The sequence below is a fragment of the Mixophyes fleayi genome, chromosome 10 (genome assembly GCF_038048845.1).
Source record: "Mixophyes fleayi isolate aMixFle1 chromosome 10, aMixFle1.hap1, whole genome shotgun sequence".
NCBI lineage: Eukaryota > Metazoa > Chordata > Amphibia > Anura > Limnodynastidae > Mixophyes > Mixophyes fleayi.
Window position 1 is genome coordinate 65,483,586 of NC_134411.1, and position 21,242 is coordinate 65,504,827.

The window sequence follows — 21,242 nt, forward strand, 5'->3', positions numbered from 1 at the left end:
TTTTGTTAGCACATTCCCAGGCTTTCAATAATTAAAAAAAAAATGTAGACGCTATTGTAAATTATAAATGGGATAATTCACTCTCTACTGTAAATTATATGGTTATTAGAAGTCACTAAAGAGTTATGTGCCCATATAACAATACAAGGCTCTAAGCCAAGGGCTTTTTCACAGGTTGCAGAGATCCAAGGAGATGAACAGTAGACATAGAAGAGCTCATGGTCTCATGTGTTTAGATGACCTTTAAACTATTTCTTGACTTTTTATATGATTCAAATCTACAATGCACAGTATAAACTACCACTATAATTAAAAGCAATATAATCATTTGTATTCAGGATATAGTGATGGCTTCACTTGCTTTAGAAGCCCTATTACAAAATATGAATAATATGGTAAGAATAAATGCTTACTGTCTGTGATCTTGCAAATTACATTTCTGGGATACAAATATGGATATATTCTACAGAGCAATTAGGGAATACTAATAGCAATGGCCTTCTGATTAGTTCAAGGGTTCCATGAAAATACTACCTTCTATTGCATAACTATATAAAGAATGCAAACTAGATTACATGGTCCAGATATAAAAGAAAATGAGTGAGTCTTATGATGGTGTAATGCTCCAGCTTTTCTTATTCCCTCTGTGATGAATATTGTCTTTCTTACAAATAATTTTACTTCTTTTAACCACTGGGTCTTCATTTATCACTATCTATTTATATAGCGCAACTAATTCCGCAGCGCTGTACAGAGAACTCACTCACATCAGTCCCTGCCCCATTGGAGCTTACAGTCTAAATTCCCTAACACACACGGGTCAATTTTGATAGCAGCCAATTAACCTACCAGTAGGTTTTTGGAGTGTGGGATGAAATCGGAGCACCTGGAGGAAACCCACGTTAACATGGGGAGAACATACAAACTCCATGCAGATAAGGCCATGGTCGGGACTTGAACTCATGACTCCAGTGCTGTAAGGCAGAAGTGCTAACCACTTAGCCACCATGCTGCCACGTTCATTCCTGGACCTCAACCATTCACATGCAGACCAAATATGTGATTGATATGGCAGCATATGAGGTCTCTATTCAACATTTGGGGTTCAGTATAAAGGAAACGTTCTGCTAGTCTCAGAAGCCCTGGCACCTCCAGAGATAGGGAAGTTTTATTCACTTTAGCCTCTAGTGTGGATTTTAGATACTAACATGCCCAGAGCTGGGTTTCTGCTGAAGTAAGGATTTTGTCTGATATTCTGTACTTTGGCAGGATGAGAAATGGACAGCGCGGAACAATAGCTTTAAGGAGGCTCTAAGAAAAGGCCACACCGGGGCAAGAGATCCTCTTAGTGGCCCTGACTCCTGTCCCTGTGTTGCTGTGTTTGATAGTCCTACCTGTAGCTCTAATAAAGCTCTGTCCTGACTTGTTCCCTGCTCTCCATAACTACAAACTGGGAAATCAGGATTCAATGTTACACTACATTTCAAAATGTAAAAAGCCTCACATGAAACACAGTGAAATTTTGAATACTGTTCAAAGGTATTTTATTTTTTTAGAATGCTTATATTCCACATAGGAGGAATGTAATTTTCTTAAAGTAATTGTAGCCAGTATGTGAAACAATAATGATGAAGCTTCACCACACAGTACTGACAGGTTCAATGAAAGGATTTCTTTTAGCCCAGCACTGACTCACTGACCAGTTTAAACATGGAACAATCTTCTTTCAGAGAGATGATGAGAGTTTCAAAGTAACTTAATCAGATGTGGGTGGAACTTTCACAGGAATTATTGAAATGGCTGTTGTGTGTGTTTGTGTGTGTGGGGTAGTGTTATAAAGTTTTTTAACTTTCTGTCACTCTATTTTGTGAAGTGACACTTCATAGACAAAGCTCTTGGTTCTCAACCACCCATGTCCAGAGACCTGAAGATCACTGTGTCATTCACTAAAGTGAAGCTAAAGCTTTGAAGCCATTGTATTATTAAATCCTTTTATACGTCTCTCCCCTTTTTGTCACCAACTGTCGCAGGCACAAAGTAAACTTATTTTAGGGGTAAATAAAGGCATAATGCTATTTTCAAGAACAGTTAACATGACATTAATAATTTCAATTTTATATCAGATGAAATTGGTCAAGAGAAAATTGTCTTTATGATGCCTTCTTAAATCAAAGGCCAAAACTGGCATTTTAATGAGGATGACAATAAAAGTACTCTGAATTCACATGATGATATTTGATAGTGGCATCATAAACATATATATAAATATCAGCCAGTCTCATATGAATATCTCAACCATAGATTAGCAAATTGAGAGAACACTATGGTTGCAACTAATATTGTGACTACATATACTAAGCAGCAGGTTACTCATGCATTGCCGATCATGAAAGGAGTAATATACTAAATAACTGGTGGCCATGCAATGAGCAACAATCAGTGACAGGCTGGAGAGCTGCCTGGTGTAACGGATTTACTGGATTCACTACTAATCTTGATTAACGCTGGCTTACCTGAGGTGCGGAGTCTAACGATCTCCCCGGTATTCACCAAGAACCGCCGCGGGATGGGCTTTGCTGCCAGGAGTCGCAGGTCGCGGTCCTCAGTTTTGACCCAAGATGTAGTACAGCGGAGTAGGAGCAAGATAAGAGTAGTCGGACAGGCCGGGTCGGTACACAGGCAGGCAATGCAGATAGAATCAGGAAGCGGTCTCTAAGACAATCAAACCGGGTCGGTACACGGGTCACCAGAACAGAAGCGAGGTCAGCTAGCCGGGTCGGTACACAGGAAGGCAGATAAACGTATAGAGGAAGATGCATGAGGCAACCCGGGTCAGGAGCATAGGAAATAAGGAAGGTCAACAAGCTAGGTCGGTACACGGAGGACAACGGAATCCAGAAGAGTGAACAAGTCTGGTTGGTACACTGGGAGTCAACACACAGAAAGCAGGAACAAGGGAGGACACAGAAATCAGGAGCCATGAACTGGTAAGTTGCTCTGACACTCTCCAAGTGTCAGAGCTATGTATTTATGCAGTGTCCCATTTGAATTCCCCGCCCTGGTAGCAATCACGTGACCGCCCTAAGTAGCGGTCACGTTGCGCCGCACCCGGAAGTGCGGCTTTCGGGTCCGACGGAGCGGCAGGGGAACGTGGAAGGGTAAGTATCGTAACAGTACCCCCTACCTTAAAGGTGGACTCCGAACACCTATACAGGTTTACAGGGAAATTTTTTATGAAAGCGTTTGAGTAGACGGGGGGCATGAAGGTCGACTGCTCTTACCCAGGAGCGTTCCTCGGGACCGTAACCTTTCCAGTCTACTAGGAATTGTACGCCACCTCTGTTTCTACGGGAGTCCAGGATTTGTTCTACTTCATATTCACCCTGATTCTGAATAATAACAGGAGGAGGAGCCCTAGGAGGGGTGGAAAACTTGTTCGTAACCACTGGTTTCAGCAATGACACATGAAAAACATTTGGGATACGTAGAGAACGTGGTAAACTTAATCTGAAAGCTACTGGATTGATGATCTCTGAGATGGAAAATGGACCAATGAACCTGGGGGCAAATTTCTTGCTGGAAACCTTTAACCGAATGTTCTGTGTAGATAGCCAAACTTTATCCCCGATGTAGAAATTAGGGCCGGCTCCTCTCTTTTTATCATAGGCCTTATTAGAACGAGAGATGGCTTTTCTGAGACTTGATTTGGTTTGTTCCCAGATATGCGCGAAGTTACGAAATAATAAATCCACCGCTGGGACTTCAGAAGCAGTAATTTGGGAAAAGGTGGGTAATCTAGGATGACAGCCATAGAGAACGAAAAAAGGAGAATTAGAGAGAGCCTCATGGAAATGGTTATTATGGGCGAACTCAGCCCATGGAAGGAGGTCCACCCAGTTGTCTTGATTGGCAGAAATGAATATTCTTAAGAATTTCTCCAACTCCTGGTTGGTTCTCTCTGTGAGGCCATTAGACTGGGGGTGATACGCAGAGGAAAAATCAACCTTGATCCCAGATTTATGACAAAAGGATCTCCAGAATTTGGATATAAACTGAGATCCTCGATCAGAGACAATATGATGAGGACAACCATGAAGGCAGAATATCTCTTTGATGAAAATATCAGCCAACAAGGAGGAAGATGGAAGACCTTTTAGTGGAATGAAGTGGGCAGTTTTGGAAAAGCGGTCTTTGACCACTAGGACCACAGTACACGACTTGAAAGGGGGGTAGGTCCATGATAAAATCCATGGAGATTTGTGACCATGGGTATTCAGGAACTGGTAATGGAAGTAAATGACGATAAGGCCTCCTCCTGGGGGTCTTGTGTTGGGCACATATGGAACACGAAGACACAAACCTCCTTACATCTTCCCGTATGGAAGGCCACCAGTAGTTGCGAGATAACAGGGCCCAAGTCTTGTGAATGCCAGCATGACCCGAGAAGAGGGAACGATGAGCCCATCGTAGGAGTTTGATGCGAAGAGGTGCAGAAATGAAGGTCTTTCCTGAAGGACAGCTTTCTTCCAAAAGTTTCTAGTAGTTCAACATACTACGAAGGCTCTTCCCATCATGCATCAGTTCAAAGGCTTCATTAATAGAACAGAAGGCCAAATTATGAGTCACAAATTCATCAACTTTAATTTTTTTAGCCATGTATTCAGAGACCAACTTGGGTACACTCTCTACACTCTTCCAACCTTCAAAAGCAGTTCCTTTCCAGGTGCGCCCAGTGACCAGCTGAAATGGACGAGTTGAGATTTCCTGTCCAGATGCTGCCACACCCACAATGACGCTGACACCCCAGCCTTTGTGGCAGGCCTCCAATGCTGCTCTCATAACGCCAACATTTCCAATACACTCAAAAGAATAGTCTACACCTCCATCAGTCAGTTCAACCAGAACTTCCTGGATAGGTTTTTTGTAGTCTGCAGGACTGATGCACTCAGTAGCTTCAAACTCTGTGGCCTTTGCAAATTTTTCCTTGTTGAGGTCAATTCCAATAATGCGAGTAGCACCAGCTACTTTACATCCCATAATAACCGCTAGACCAACCCCTCCAAGGCCGAACACTGCACATGTTGAGCCTGGCTCCACCTTGGCAGTGTTCAGAGCAGCTCCATATCCAGTTGAAACACCACAACCCAACAAGCAGACTTTGTCCACAGGAGCAGAGTCCTCTATTTTAGCAACAGAGATGTCAGCAACAACTATGTATTCAGAGAAGGTGCTGTTGTCCATGAAGTGGAAAATCTGCTTCCCTTTGCAGGTAAACCGGCTAGTACCATCAGGCATGAATCCCTGACCTTGAGTAATCCTGATCCTTTGACATAAGTTGGTTTTAGGATTCAAGCAAAATTTGCATTCTCCACATTGCGGAATATACAAAGGAATAACTTTGTCTCCAGCTTTAACTTTTACTGTTACGATACTTACCCTTCCACGTTCCCCCGCCGCTCCATCGGACCCGGAAGCCGCAATCACAGGTGCAGGAGGTCCGGTGGCCACTAAGGTGTTCTGAACAACATCCACCCGAGTAGATAGGCTCTGGAGGAATTTTAAAAGTTGCTCTTGGTTCGCCTCCTGTTTGTCCATTCTACCCACTAAATGCTCCAGTAGATCTTTAGCTGCATGGATCCATGGTCAGAGCAAACTGTAACGGATTTACTGGATTCACTACTAATCTTGATTAACGCTGGCTTACCTGAGGTGCGGAGTCTAACAATATCCCCGGTATTCACCAAGAACCGCCGCAAGGCGGTATGGGCTTTGCTGCCAGGAATCGCAGGTCGCGGTCCTCAGGTTTGCCCCAAGATGTAGTACAGCGGAGTAGGAGTAAGATGAGAGTAGTCGGACAGGCTGGGTCGGTACACAGGCAGGCAATGCAGACAGAATCAGGAAGCGGTCTCGGAGACAATCAAACCGGGTCCATACACGGGTCACCAGAACAGAAGCGAGGTCAGCTAGCCAGGTCGGTACACAGGAAGGCAGATAATCGTATAGAGGAAGGAGTGTGAGGCAATCCGGGTCAGGAGCACAGGCAATAAGGAAGGTCAACAAGCCAGGTCAGTACACGGAGGACAACGGAATCCAGAAGAGTGAACAAGCCGGGTCGGTACACTGGGAGTCAACACACAGGAAACAGGAACAAGGGAGGACACAGAAATCAGGAGTCAGGAACTGGTAAGTTGCTCTGACACTCTCCAAGTGTCAGAGCTATGTATTTATGCAGTGTCCCATTTGAATTCCCAGCCCTGGTAGCGATCACGTGACCACCGAACCCGGAAGTGCTGCCGTGTAGTGCTGAGCTGAAATGTTGTACGTATACACGTGGTATTTTCCTTCAGGTGGATTTCTTGTATTCATCAGCTTTGGAAGGGATCTGGAGTGAAAAGATGTTCATCCTGTTTCATATACTATCCCATTTTACTCTCCTTCTCATATGACATAATTTCACACTCTTACCCAATAACACCTATTACTCTGACAATACATGCTTCTAACCTATTTAATAGTCCACAACCACATTCTACCCCTTTCCATTGAGACTCCCCTCCAATATATTATCTCATTCCAGTAGTGTTTTCCATTTCATATTATCCTATTCACACCTTCTACACTTTAACACTTTAGTATAAACTGCTATAGGACATTTCCTGATTTTAAAAGGGGGCTTTTCCCATATATTCCCTGGTGGAGCTAGGTTCAGACTCCCCAGGGAATGACCACTTTATCACTTTAATCACTAGGGTCACTAATGTTCTAATGCTACATGCCACCCTCCCCCTCCTGCAGTGGCCATCTATCTTCAAAGTCTGGGAGTAGGACCTTTAATACAATGTGAAAATGGGGCATAAATGTGGATAAAGGACAGAATTTTTACAGTCCCGTGGTTATGAATAGTATGACATGGAAGTTTCCCTGATGAGATGTGATATCATGCAGGTGTTGGGGTGCATACCTTTGGCTATAAGATCCAGTCAGTGCCAGGCTACCTTGGCATACTGTCATTTTAAATTACCAAGATGCCAATCAAAGGGGATGGAGCCACTTGTGACCAGGGGATGGTGCCAATTGGGACCAGCCAATCAGACTGAAGGGGGAGTGACTATGCTAAATCGCTCCCCTTAAAAACAAAAGTCTAGGTCCACCCCTACAGACAATTGAGTCTATCTGCTTAGTGTCCACCATATCTATGTTGTTCAATGGTTCCACTCAGGGCCGGACTGGCCATCTGGCTCTTCTGGCAAATGCCAGAAGGGCCAATGGTCAGATGGGCCGGTTCGAGCAGTCAGTGCTCTGACACTTCCTGGTCACATGTGCACATACGGCACATGTAACCAGTACAGGTCCTGGAAGGCAGCTAACGAAGAGTGGGCAGAAGACAGAAACAGAGAAGAAGCTGAGAAGGTAAGTACACAAAACAGGGGGGGGGGAAGAAAGGATGCCGCACAGAGAACGGACAAGAGAAAAGTTGCCACACCGGAAACGTGGTGCTGGGAGGGGGGTGGGAGAGAAAAGGCATAATATCAACTGGAGGCACTATTGTGGCATAATATGATTTGGGGGCACTATTGTGGTATAATATCAACTGGGGGCACCATTGTGGCATAATATCAATTGGGGGCACTATTGTGGCATAATATCAACTGGGGGCACTATTGTGGCATAATATCAAGTGGGGCACTTTTGTGGCTTAATATCAACTTGGGACACTACTGTGTGGTATAATATGATTTGTTGCACTACTGTGTGGTATAATATGATTTTGGGGCACAACTGTGTGGTATAATATGATTTTGGGGCACAATTGTGTGGTATAATATGATTTTGGGGCACAACTGTGTGGTATAATATGATTTTGGGGCACTACTGTATGGTATAATATGATTTTGGGGCACTACTGTGTGGTATAATATGATTTTGGGGCACTACTGTGTGGCATAATATCAATTTGGGGCATGTACTCAGGCATGAGGGAAGGAGGAGAATGTTAATATAATGAGGGAGGTAGGCTATTTATTGGTGGAGTTTAGGTGGGGGCTAATTATTTAATTTGTGCTATTTTATTTGTGGGGTGATGTGGGTTAATTAAATATTAGGGTCTAGCAATTTAAGATGGGGTGATTGGGCCTTTAATTTAATGCTGGGGTGATCTGGGGGCTATTAATTGAAAGTGGAGCTGTTTGGGAAAAAAATGTGAATATGAATTATTTAATGCCAGTGATGGTTGCGGGAAATAGGTATATTTATTAAACGTAAATGCTATTTAATTTATTGCTGGGGTTGTTTGGAGGGAGGGAAATAGGTTTATTTATCATCATCAGCAGCAGCTATTTATATTAAATGTGAATACTAGTATTTTAATGTTGGGGCTGGAAGGAGGCCTAATTATAAAACATGGGTTGTATTGATTGAACACCAGGGCTGGTTGGAGTTTTCTACATTACATGTACTCATTTGTTTTCCAAATAGGGCCTCCAACATTCCAGTATCCAGACAAGCAGCGACTGAACTAAAGACATCAGCAGCCACAGGTTGGTCAAAATAACAAGACAGGTAGGAGAGAGCAGGACAGTTTGCCAACTGTCCTGAATCTGGTGGGGAAGTCCTGACACTGTACTGCTTGTGAAGGCAGAGCTGCATGCAACTAACAGTATTGTACACAGTATTGCCTGTGTATTTGTCTAAAATGGTATCCATGTTACATAATAGGGGCTCCCTGTCTTAAATACCCCAGGCCCCCTGAGTGTTAATCCAGCTCTGGTTAGCAGAAGGGAGCGGATAGCTGCTCCAAGTCTCTGGATAGGACACAGACTGCAAAGCAAGCCGAGGAGCTCTAAGTCTCACAAGATTTGGTAATCTCGTGAGACTAAGAGCTTTCCTGCTCAATCTACGTAAAGTTCCCACCCTGATGGATGTCAGCAGCACCAGAAGCATAGATAAGAACAGTGAGCTATCATAATGTGCCTTGGGGGATGGCATGATAAATGTAATGTTTTATTTTGATGTATGTATCATTGCCCCATGTTGGCCATACCCACAACACAATGTGGTCACACCCTTTTCGGTGCCGCCGCGCAGCAGCGGCGCAAAGTTTCTTTCCTGCAAGAACTGAGATGGGCCTGTGTACTTTAAATGCCAGGGCTGATTTTTATTCCCAGTCCGGCCCTGCTTCCACTGCATATTGCTCTAGCACTGTTCTTAAGCTATGCCATTCAGTAATCCTGTACTAGATAATCATTGCTGTTTCAGTTCTAGCGAATTGTTATATGCATTTTCTACTCTTCAGACTTTAATATACATATATACACAAACACACACACACACATATATATATATATATATATATATATATATATATATATATATTGTTGGAAACCTGGATTGCTACTTTAGTCTGCATGCTGGGCCTCAGTTGGAGCTTCCGCCAGAATCCTCCAGGAACTGTGGTTGAACATTGCTGTGCTGCTTTTTATCTCTCCTTGAACACTCTAGCTATTTAGAAGATTAATATCACAGTGTATATATATATATAACAAAACTGTTTCCTTACTTGATCAACTCTAAACTGTAGACCGGGGCTGTGATTTCGCATTTCCAGCGATTTTGTCTGGTGAGTTCGAACTCACTGATGTACGAAAGTGTGATTTAATAGTAAATCGCAAGTCAAGTGAGTTTTACGCTGTGCCACTCTAACAATATAAGTCGCCATATGTGGTAGGCTGCGATTTTGGCTTACAAATCGCCAGAATAAACCTGCTGCTTTTTTGTAGGCGTGATTAGCCGGTGGTAGTCATATTTCCGACACAGTTGGAAGGTCTATTTATAAACTGGGGTTTTCGGCTCTGACCTCATGGGAAAACCCCAGCTTATAAATAGACCTGTCGGCTGTCATTTCTTCATTCAGGACCGGTGTTCTTGCATACAATAGCTAGTTTGCAAATTGTTTTCAACAGGGGAGGACTAGTTATTATTATAGTCCAGGGAGCAAGACTTCAATCAGCAGCCTATTCCTATTTTAAAGGAAAAAAATGCAGATGACCTGGTCTGGTTTACTTATATTTTGTCTTGGTGCTACAGGTCCCAGTGTGCCCTGGTTGCCAGGGAATGCTGGCACTTGTGGTTCCCAAGTGCCAGCATGCCCTGGCAGCCATGGGTATGCTGGTGTTTGTAGTAGTACAAGCACCAGCATGCCCAGACTGTTAATGGCAGGCTGAACTTGCTGGGACCTGTAATGCACCAACTCAAAATAGTGTCTGTCTAACATTAACCATTTTATTACCCCACACCCACCTCCCAGGGGTGTGGGAAGATTCCTAGTGATGCTGGACATCTGCCCCATTTGGAAAATCAGATCTTCCCATCCAGGATCTTCCAAATCATGGGTCAAAGATGTTTCTGTTAGCAGCCCTCCTGTTGAACCATCAACAGGAGGTTGGGTGATCTTGTCTGGGAAAGGGATTCTGAATTCTGTGGGCATACTCATGAAAGTGGCCCAGTTGTGGATAATTGCGACAGGAGATCACAGACCTGAGGTGGTGTTCAAGTCATCTGATGCTTCTCTTAGAGCCAGTGGATGATGTAAACTGTGATCTTCTGTAGAAAGGTAGGTTAGCCACAGTTGTGGGGTGGAGGGACTCCTTCCCATTTCCCACTCCAACACTTATTGTTAGGATTTCAGCAGAAACTGTTGTATGACCGGGTCCAGGAGTTTCTCTACACTGGTGGCTCCCATGTCAATGGCCCATGAAGACATGCTGTGACCCAGAAGGACGCTTTATTTGCAATTTTCTCCCATGTCCTGAACCATGTCTGGTAGTTTTAGGTGTGATTGTGAACCATGGCTGAAGTGACTTCTTTGCTTCTTGATACTATCTTGCAGAGCATATGATACATAGCGTGATAAGGTTCCAATGCTGAGCCCCTTGAAGTGAGTTGCAAGTAAATTATCATTGTTCATCACAATATACAAGCCTGAGAACCTATCGCATTATACCAATCGTGACCAGAACATTGTTACAGTAGAGCAAAACGTGCAAATAACAGTCCAATTCATTTAAATATTTAATAAAGTCAACGGCAGCTTCCTTTTTGCATATGTCTGTCTAAGGTAAACTACCTATATATATATATATATATATATATATATACACACACACACATGTATATCATATATATATATATATATATATATATATATATATATATATAAATCTACATGTATATATATATGTATATAAATATATATATATATATATATATATATATATATATATATATATATACATGAGAAGATCAGCAACATTGTTTATATGTAGAGATGCTCACTGACCCCCGTGTTTTGGTTTTGGTTTTGGTTTTGGATCTGGATTATCGTCGTGTTTTGGTTTTGGTTTTGCAAAACCGCCATTGCGTGTTTTGGTTTTGGTTTTTTTTGGTTTTGTTTTGCTATTTTGTTGGAAAATCAATGTTTTTGTGCATTAAATAACCAAATTTAGTGCTCCGCCTGTTTCTTGGAAAAGTAATGTAAATGTAAAGCTAATAAATTATCAAAACAACAGTTTAATTCCTGGTAGGTAGGCCTTCATTACTTCTACACACAAAACAGATTGTCTTCCTCTCCATCTATGCATATTGGCAATGTAGCCATCGTCTTTGGGTGTATATTACACCCTACACTTATAGTTAAATATGTAAAGAAATGGACAAAGGCAGTTTGGTTTCTGTCTCTATAGGCCCCCCTCCACTTGTAGAAAATACAAAAAAATTCAGCCGTTATAGACTGTACAATATTAATTGAAATGGACAAAGGCAGTTTGGGGTCAGTCTCTGTATGACACCCTACCCATAATGAGAAATTGCCAAAACAGCAGCCTTTCAAGACGGTACGTGATATGGAAATGCCCCAAGTCCCTTTCCTCTTTGGGGGTAGATTGCACCCTAGACTTAAATAGAAAGTTTTAAAAAGATGTTAACATCATCATCTGGAGCTTCATCCTCACCCTCATCAGTGTGTACGTCATCATCACAGACTATCAATTCATCGCCGCTTGAATCCGCCATTAGAGAACAGTCAGTGCTTGGATGTCTTTGATGGTGAAGGCCTTCCTCGTGGAAGATGTAGTTCATTTTTATAAACATAATTTTCTCCACATTTTTGGGAAGTAACCTTCTACGGCGATCACTGACTAAGTTCCAGGCTGTGCTGAACACTCGTTCAGAGTACACACTGGAGGGTGGGCAGCTTAGGTAATGCAAAGCAAGTTTGTACATGGGTTTCCAAATGGCCTGCTTTTCCTCCCAGTAAGGAAAGGGACTGTCTGACATTTCCATATCAATTAACTCTTGAAAATAATCCTCCACCATCCTTTGCATGTTTATACTAGTATTGGATGGAGTTATGGGCAAGGTGACACATTTTTTTGAAAAATCCTTCAAACCAGCCCAGATGTTAAATTGTTCTGGTCTGCCCCCTGCTTCTTCTCTCTTTGCCACTGCGTGTGTAGAATGGCATGTTTGCAATTTTTTTTTATCGGCACTTAACTTTTCCTCAGTTACACTTCTTTTTCGCTTCAACACAGTAAATTTTTTTTTAGGGGTGTGTTTTTTTGACTGATTTCAAAAGACTGTGTAGTTTGACATCGCCTTGCCCAGATGACGTACTGGGAACACTACCATCAGGACTGGTGACAGAAACTGGTTGCTCATTCTGCTCATATGTGGACTGCTTTGAATCCATTCTGAGCCCAAAGCACTTGTAGTGCTACAAATTGTTTTAGATACTGCTGACAAATATGACATTTGACAGCCAGAAATATTAATGCAAAAGAATGGGGGACACCCCAAAAGCACTTGGGAGTGCTAAATATTATATTTTTTTGTCTGCCGACAAATAGGACTTTTGACAGCCATAAATATTAATGCAAAAGAATGGGGGACACCCCAAAAGCACTTTGGAGTGCTAAATATTATATTTTTAGTCTGCTGACAAATAGAACTTTTGACAGCCAGAAATATTAATGAAAAAGAATGGGGGACACCCCAAAAGCACTTGAGAGTGCTAAAAAGTATTTTTCAGATTGCTCACAAACAGGACTTTTGACAGCCAGAAATATTAATACAAAAGAATGGGGGACACCCCAAAAGCACTTGGAGTGCTAAATATTATTTTTTTAGACTGCTGAAAAATAGTACTTTTGACAGCCAGAAATATTAATGCAAAAGAATGGGGGACACCTCAAAGCACTTGCAGTGCCAAATATTGAAAAAAAAGACTCCTCTATCCTCCTCTCTTCTCTATCAATTGTAATCAGAATTGTAATCAGAATTGTATTCTCTGACCCTGCTCTAATCAGCCTGTCACTACACCCTGCTCTCTCCCTCTGTCAAATGGTGATGGATTGCTGTGGAGGCAGGTATTTATCATTTTCAAATATCGCGAGAACCGAGCCCCAAGATCCGACGACGTCACAATGACGTTCTGCCTCGATTTGGATTCCGAGCGGGCGGGAGAGTACTGAGCATGCCCTCTCGGTACTCGGATAGGCAAAGTTCGGGTGGGTTCGGTTCTTGGGGAACCGAGCCCGCCCATCTCTATTTATATGTTACAAGCATATTTGTGTGTGTGTACTTGTATTCCACTACTTGTGAGGACATTGTCCTAATTGCACACCAACACCATGGGGACCTCAGCCATAGTGGGGACACAAAATGAAGTCCCCATGAAACTAACTAATACTAGTAAATGCAGAAGAACCTGCTAATATACTCAGCATCAAAATCTGGCATGTCCCAATAAGTCACTTTTTCAGATAATAAGTGTGTGTGTGTTTATGCCATGGAGGGCAAAGTGTGTGCTGCCAGTGGAACAGCAGGCTCATACACACATTTAACCACGTGCACCAGAAGTCAAGGGGATTGCAGCCTTTCCGCCCTTTTACACATAACAGGAATAAGAGAGACTATAACAAACTTCTCTTGGTGAAAGGAAAGTGCGAACAGTGGGGCATCATACAACCCAGTGGTGGCTCCGACTATAGCCTTGAGCACAGAGGAGACAAGTATGTCCCTGACCCTTCAGAGGAGAGTGGTTCAGACACCAGCAACAGAAGCGGTGATGTGCATTTACAGGGTAGCAGAATAAAATGAAGGAACACAGAGACTCATTCTATGCACAACGATTCTCGATCTAATGACAGCGGTGTTATAAACACAGAATGCCAAAAAAAATGATGACTCCAGGCTTATAAAAAAAAGCAGCACTGCTTGTACTGTGAGAAACCTCTCTCAAAAATAGCCCGCCATATTGAGCAAGTTCCCGTAATGAGTCTGAAGTTGCATGCCCTGTGAAATTTCCCAAGCACTAAAAGGAAAGGCACATGCAATTTAACATCTTCAGAATAGACGCAACTTAGTGGTAATAAGGACAAGACGCAGTGTTCTGATTCCATGATAACTAACAGAGATAAGGGTCTATTTATGAAACTAAGACAGACCAGTAATCTGTAGAAAACAGAAAAGGGGTTACAAGTTGTCAAATAAACATCCCTAGACCTCTTCCTCTCTCCTCTGTCTCTGCATAAAATAGCTATTGCCGAGGAAAAAAGAACGCAACCAGACTCTCAATAAACTCACACTCCAGCTTAAACATTTGGAAACAATACATAAGGAGTCTAGTTCCCATTTAGTTTTTCAAGAGATACAAAAAACTAGAGGCGAAATTCAGTCGATTCTCGCAGAGAGAACAGAATGCCAACTTAGATGGCTTAATCAGACCTTTTTTGAGAAAGGGAACAAGGCTGATGCGCTCCTGGCCAGGAGATTAAGAGCCAAGCGGGGCTCTCAAATGATTAACTCTATCCGTAATAAAAAAGGGGATTTATCTTACGATCCTAGGATCATAAATAAAGCTTTCCATAGCTACTATGAAAACTTGTACAATCTCCATAAGGGCCAGCCTTCCCCCAGAGCTTCTCTTCAAACTATTAATACATACTTGGACAAATGTTCTTTACCCTCGTTAACCCCCCATCAGGCTTCCACCCTTAACAAAGCTATTTCTAGTGAAGAAGTAATATTAGCATTAAAATCACAAAAGAATTCAAAGGCCCCAGGCCCCAGGCCCCGATGGCTTCATGATGTTATATTACAAGACTTTCTCCAAGGAATTGGTGCCCCACCTGATCCAGCTGTTTAACTACATTCTCATGGGGGGCAAGTTTCATGCTGAATCCACCCGTTCCAATATAGTAGTGATCCCTAAGCCAAATAAAGATCCTACATGTTGCCCTAGTTATCGCCCAATTTCACTAATCAACGCTGACATTAAACTTTTTGCCAAAATATTGGTGAATCGCCTAAACGCCCATATGCCTACTTTGGTCTTCCCAGATCAAGTGGGTTTTGTTCCCACTAGGCAGGCTCTAGATAACACTAGACGCACAAAAGATATTATTGCCCATATTAATTTAAATAAGATTCCGTCTGTTGTCCTAGCACTAGATGCCAAAAATGCCTTTGGCAGACTTTCCTGGCCTTTCATGCTTAGCACGTTAAGCCACTTCGGCTTAAACGGGTCCTTCTTATCGGCCATCCAGGCCCTATACCATCGCCCCTCCTCATCGGTCTTGACCAATGGGCTTCAATCCCAGGCTTTTTCTCTAGGTAACGGCACCAGACAAGGGTGTCCCTTATCTCCCCTGCTGTACGCTCTAAGCATAGAACCTCTCGCTGCGGCTATCAGACGAAACCCGGACATCTCAGGGATACGAATTGGCCCCCATCACTTTAAAATTTCGTTATTTGCCGATGACATACTACTAACACTTTCAAACCCCCTTATCTCGCTCCCAAATCTTCTTGAGGAACTTAAAGAATACGGTCTTTTATCAGACTATAAAATAAATAATTCCAAATCGGAAGCCCTTTTGCTTCAAGTCCCCAAGGGCCACAAAAGCTATACTCGAATCTTCGTTCGACTTTCAATGGTGCCCTAAGGCGGTGCACTATTTGGAATATAAACAGCTGTTTCATGCTAATTACACTCCCCTCTTAGACTCCGTAAAAAGGGATCTGACAAAGTGGGACTCGCTCTATGTTTCCTGGTTCGGTAGAATTAATGCGATAAAGATGAATGTTTTGCCCAGAGTCTTATACCTTTTTCAGACATTACCCATACCAGTCCCAGGTACTTATCTAGCGAATTTACTAGCGCTTTGTGGCAAATTTATTTGGCAAGGGAAAAAGTCAAGACTTAAAAGGTCCTGTTTGGCCAAATCCAATCACTCAGGGGGTTACGGATTACCATTGTTTGAGCGGTATTATCATGCAGTTAACCTTAGCCACATCATTTCCTGGCAGTCTGCTCTGGGGGTTAAGAGATGGGTCGACCTGGAAAACGCTCATACACCAAATCATAACTTGAATTCGCTACCCTGACTCCCCAGGAATCAAAGGCCGGCCTCAGTGTACTCACACCCCTCCATACAGTTCACACTCAACTTATGGAATAAGCTGCGCAGAAAATGGGAGCTCACCTCATTCCCCTCTCCACTCACGGCATCACCCTGATTTCCCGATAGGAAATAGTCAGTCATTCTCACGCCCTTGGCAAGAGGCGGGCTTCACTCAGTTTACCCACATTTTGGGAGAATTTGCTCCCCAGACCTTTCCAGATATCAGAGAGAAAAAAGGCCTTTCTTCGTCCTTACACTTTGCATATATTCAAATCAGAGGCTTCATACAATCACTCTGTAGATCCTCTAAACTACGCAAGCCTGCACCTTTCCAGAGGAGTTGTATGTATAGTTTAGACGCTCAAGGATTGATATCACTGGTTTATCATACTTTCCTGAGCCCAAAGTCTGATTTAACTGAATCCTTTGAGAAGGCTTGGCTACAGGACACTGGTAGGGTCTTGAATCAGGAGGGATGGTCCTGGCTCAGGATGAGAATCTCTAAAATCTCTATCAACACCTCAATTCATGAGAACACGTTCAAAGTATATACTAGATTGTATCTTGTGCCTACTAGATTGCACATAATATATCCTGGTACCCCAGATCTATTTTGGAGAGGCTGTGGTGAGGTGGGCTCATTCTACCACATCTGGTGGTCGTGTCCTAGTATCTGTAACCTATGGTCGCAGGTTGCTGACCTAATAATAAGAATTTTAGACATCGAGGGGTTGCCCGACCCAATGGTCATGCTGCTATGCTCCCGGGTTAAAGCTCTAAATAAACAAGGAGACAGTCCAACACATCTGTGCTGCTACTCGCCTGCAGATTGCGAAAGAGTGGAAATCCTCTCACCCACCTAGCCTTCAAAGTGTAGTCTCTCGTGTATGGTACATGACCACTATGGAATATATTACCAGTCTTCTTCAAGACAAAGTTCTGAAGTTTCACAAGGTTTGGGACTTTTGGTACTCTTACCATCAAGCACCAACGCCCGTCACCTAAATAACTTTTCTTCAGATGTACTCATAAGATTTTTTCCCTTCTCCTCTTTTCCCTTTTCCTTTTCTTTTTCCCTCCTTTATTTTTCTATCTTCTCTTCTCCTTTTCTTTTAAAAAAATGATAAAAAGTAAGGAAAAAAATCAACAATCAACGTTATGGATCCCCACAGTAGCAGAGTCCTTTATTGTTTATTGGGGGATTGAATCATCTCGTTAGTTTAATTTACATTTTTCTATTTTTATTCTTTTCTCATATGTTAATATGCTGCTTAAACTCAACAAGGGAAAGAAAAAAGAGAGAGGAAAATATTTGTAATACCTTATCTTATGATATGAACTACCTCTTTGTATTCTTATTTTTTTTTCTCGATATGTCTTGAGTCTTCTACCTCATTTTTTGTATAACCTACTGTTTGGCTCTTATGTTTCTGCAAAAATAAAGAGATTTAAAAAAAAAAAATAGCTATTGCCAATTATATGTCCTCTACCTGCCACACTAAAGTAAAGCCCTGTCTGTTGCATCATAACAGTGCAGCCTTATGCAGGTATGCAAACAAATACTTAAGTGGGGTACACAGCAGAGATTCTTGTTTAATACTGGAGAAAACTTTTTATTGCTGCAATGAGCAGTGATAGAAATAATAGTTTTCTCCTGTGATGGGCAACGCAATGATAAATAGAGCCCAAACACATGGTTCCCGAAAGTTTCATTCACTGTGCTGGTTGAAGAAAATACCTGTGGCAATACATGAAGACATGTGACTTTAGGACTTTTTGCCATCTCCTTTGGGATTGCCCCACAATTTATGCTTTTTGGCTTAAAGTCATTTGCTTTATCAGTAAAACAGGTGTTTCGATCTTTTAATGGTCACTTGCATTTTTGGGTTGCACCTAAAGAACATGACATTTTCTCAGTATTGCATTTATTTATGATGGCTAAGGTCTGCATGGCCCGGTTATGGGTGACCCCCAGGAGTCCGATGATACACTGTTGGATTGCGTTGGTCAATGACATGATCTACCAAAATTTGAAAGCACCTGGGGTAGGTGGTTTTACTCTCTTTATGCTTTGACCTCAATGAGGAGGTGTGGTGACCGAGACTGAAAGCACCCATGCCTGATAACATTTACTGCATTGCTGTGAACTTCAATAATGCTATTGCTGCTTATGTGTTTATGCATATGTATTGAAATATCTTCCTTTCGCTATTTTGTATCACTTTGTATGTTTTGGAATCAACATCTGTGTCTGGAATGGTGAGTGATGTCTGTTTTGTTAATTTAATTACTTTGCTTTCTCTTATACTTCACATTTTGCACAGCCTACTTATGGGCTGCCCTATTTGCATTGTCATGCCCAAAAATGCGAATAAACATACTTTATTTTTTTAAAAAAAGATGCCACTTGTCCAGATTTCACACCGGTGGTCTGGTTTTAGAATACCCTGTCTTGTATCATTCTTATCATAAGGCAATGTACATGAAAATAAGTAGTGCTATTGTCAGTGGTAATGAAGCAAAGAAAATTAGTGCTAAATCGTCCTCTTTGTTGAATTCGGCCGCACGTATACCCGGGTTATGTGCATTTTAAAACAAACACACATTGCGCTCAGTGTGACTCCCTTAATGAATCAGGCCCTCTATTTCCAGAACCACCTTGCAAAGTTGCACAGATTGCATCATGCAGCAATGACGTAGAGGAAACAGTCACACAAACTAGATGCAGCTGTTATCCAACAGGCATAAAAATGCATTAAAACAATTGCCAGTTCCACTAAGCACATCTGAGAAGCACAGCTCCTCTCATACTGCCCCACAAAATACATTGTATTATAAAAGAAAATGTAATTTATCATAGATTAAGGAAACCAGTAACTCAATACCAGGCTGTGCCCTGGATGCTAGTTCTCCGTCATCTTCAACATAACAAACTAGAGTTTCTAATTCAAGAACACAAATTCATACATTATATATAAAGGCCAGACACCATTGCAAGCAAAATTACCTGTATAAAAAAGCAATGGTCATGTGCATAGTATATGCACAAAGGGCGAGTCAAGGTTGGCAGGGTACAAGGCTTGGTGTTGGCAGATGTCTATTAGATTGTAACAGGTGTCAGCAGATGTGAGTAAGGAGGTTAATCCATCCGTTGTCTCTTAACCAGAACATTGGATCATTGTGGAGGTAAGTACTACACGCCCCTGCAGCACTAAGGTACTCATATACAGTATAGAACAAGCATTGCGCATACGCAGCATTTTCCAGGCAGGACACATTGCGCATCGCAGTAGACACCCCAGATGGATTGGAAGGCACCACGTATTTGCCAGATGACCACCAGGGACAGCACGGAGCCCCCATCTGTCTCAACACTTGGAACATCATCCCTGACTCATTATATGGAAAGACATCATAGTGTCCTTTGGGAGAAACATGCAAGCCATGACAAACCATATAATCCTGCAAAAATGTAAATGGACACATTAATTGTACATGTGGACCTGATTCATGTCCCAACACAATGTGCACGTAAGTTGCATTTTTAAAAAGAACATACCACCGGAGTGTAGTTACAGCCATATTCAAACCCAAACATATCCCAAGATACATTTTTATTTCAATTTGGGTGGAAGTATCCTCTGCCTAAACAGTACTTTCCATACATAGACTCATAGAACAGACTGCAGTATACAAACATGCATAAGTACAATAAAAGGTCACTTCAGAACTGGTAAAACTTTTACTTGATCATAAAATAAAATAACAACTCTGAAAAGTATAATCATTAATATAAATAATTATTCTTTAATATAATCTTTTTTTTTAGCAATCATTTTTTACATTAATTACATAAATAAAGATGATTTCAATGCGTACTATACATACAATGCGATTTAATAGCATATTTTAGTTGCATACAGCTGTTCTGTGATAGCTACTGGTATGTATATGAGTAATTTTTAAATCAAAGTGTATGATGTGTCAGTCATCACTGTCAGTCGCCATTTACACCTTCCCCGTAGTGGGTTCAAAAGATACGGGTGACAACAAGTGTATTGATAACTCAGGACTTGAATCGGCTGCATCTTCGTGGAAACGCACTTACTGTACATGGCCTATGTTAGTCTGCCCCTTCCGTCCCACATTCCGCCTCTCATGTCATAGACAGTCGTATGTGTCATTTGCGTTCGGACATGGATTGCATACAATTGCTTTAATTGGAATTGTGGGACTGTAACTGTACCTGATGTCAAGTGTGATGTGTACACTGCATGTTCTCAGTTATTGTCGCTTAAATTTGGTATAATTCAATGGTAAAATTCCAAACATGCCACGACTATTGCTGCTATCCATCATTGCTGAAAGTATTTGTACATTTGAGTTACTTTAAAAAATGATAGTGTTAGAAATGATGCCTTTTGTTGAATCTGCATCATTGCTTGAAATTATGTCTTGTGTAGAACCGTGGTGGCAAGTCGACAATATTTTTCAAGCATAGATGCATCCAGATTATACACCAGCACTTTTAAGCACCCTTGTAAGTGTTCACTGGTTGTGGTGTGCTGCCGGCTGCTGCCACGGAGAATGTAGATGGCTGAAATCCATATTCTAGAGCAAAAACACTGTGTACAATGATGGAGAATTGCCATTTCTAACATTGCACAAGTACTTGCACTGGCAGGATAGCTTGATTTATAGACTATCCAGAGCAGGATGATATATGTCCCATATGTTTTATGTGAAATCTGTAGCCTATGCATGCATTAATTGAACAGAAGAATA

General features: G+C 41.9%; 1 protein-coding gene across 1 annotated transcript; it reads right to left on the reverse strand.

The window, feature by feature from the left end:
- Positions 1-4,536: 4,536 nt before the first annotated feature.
- LOC142103377 (alcohol dehydrogenase class-3-like) lies at positions 4,537-5,413 on the reverse strand. Its single transcript, XM_075187440.1, has one exon. It carries the CDS (start codon positions 5,293-5,295, stop codon positions 4,537-4,539), a length of 759 nt encoding a protein of 252 aa, XP_075043541.1. The 5' UTR covers positions 5,296-5,413.
- Positions 5,414-21,242: the final 15,829 nt, after the last annotated feature.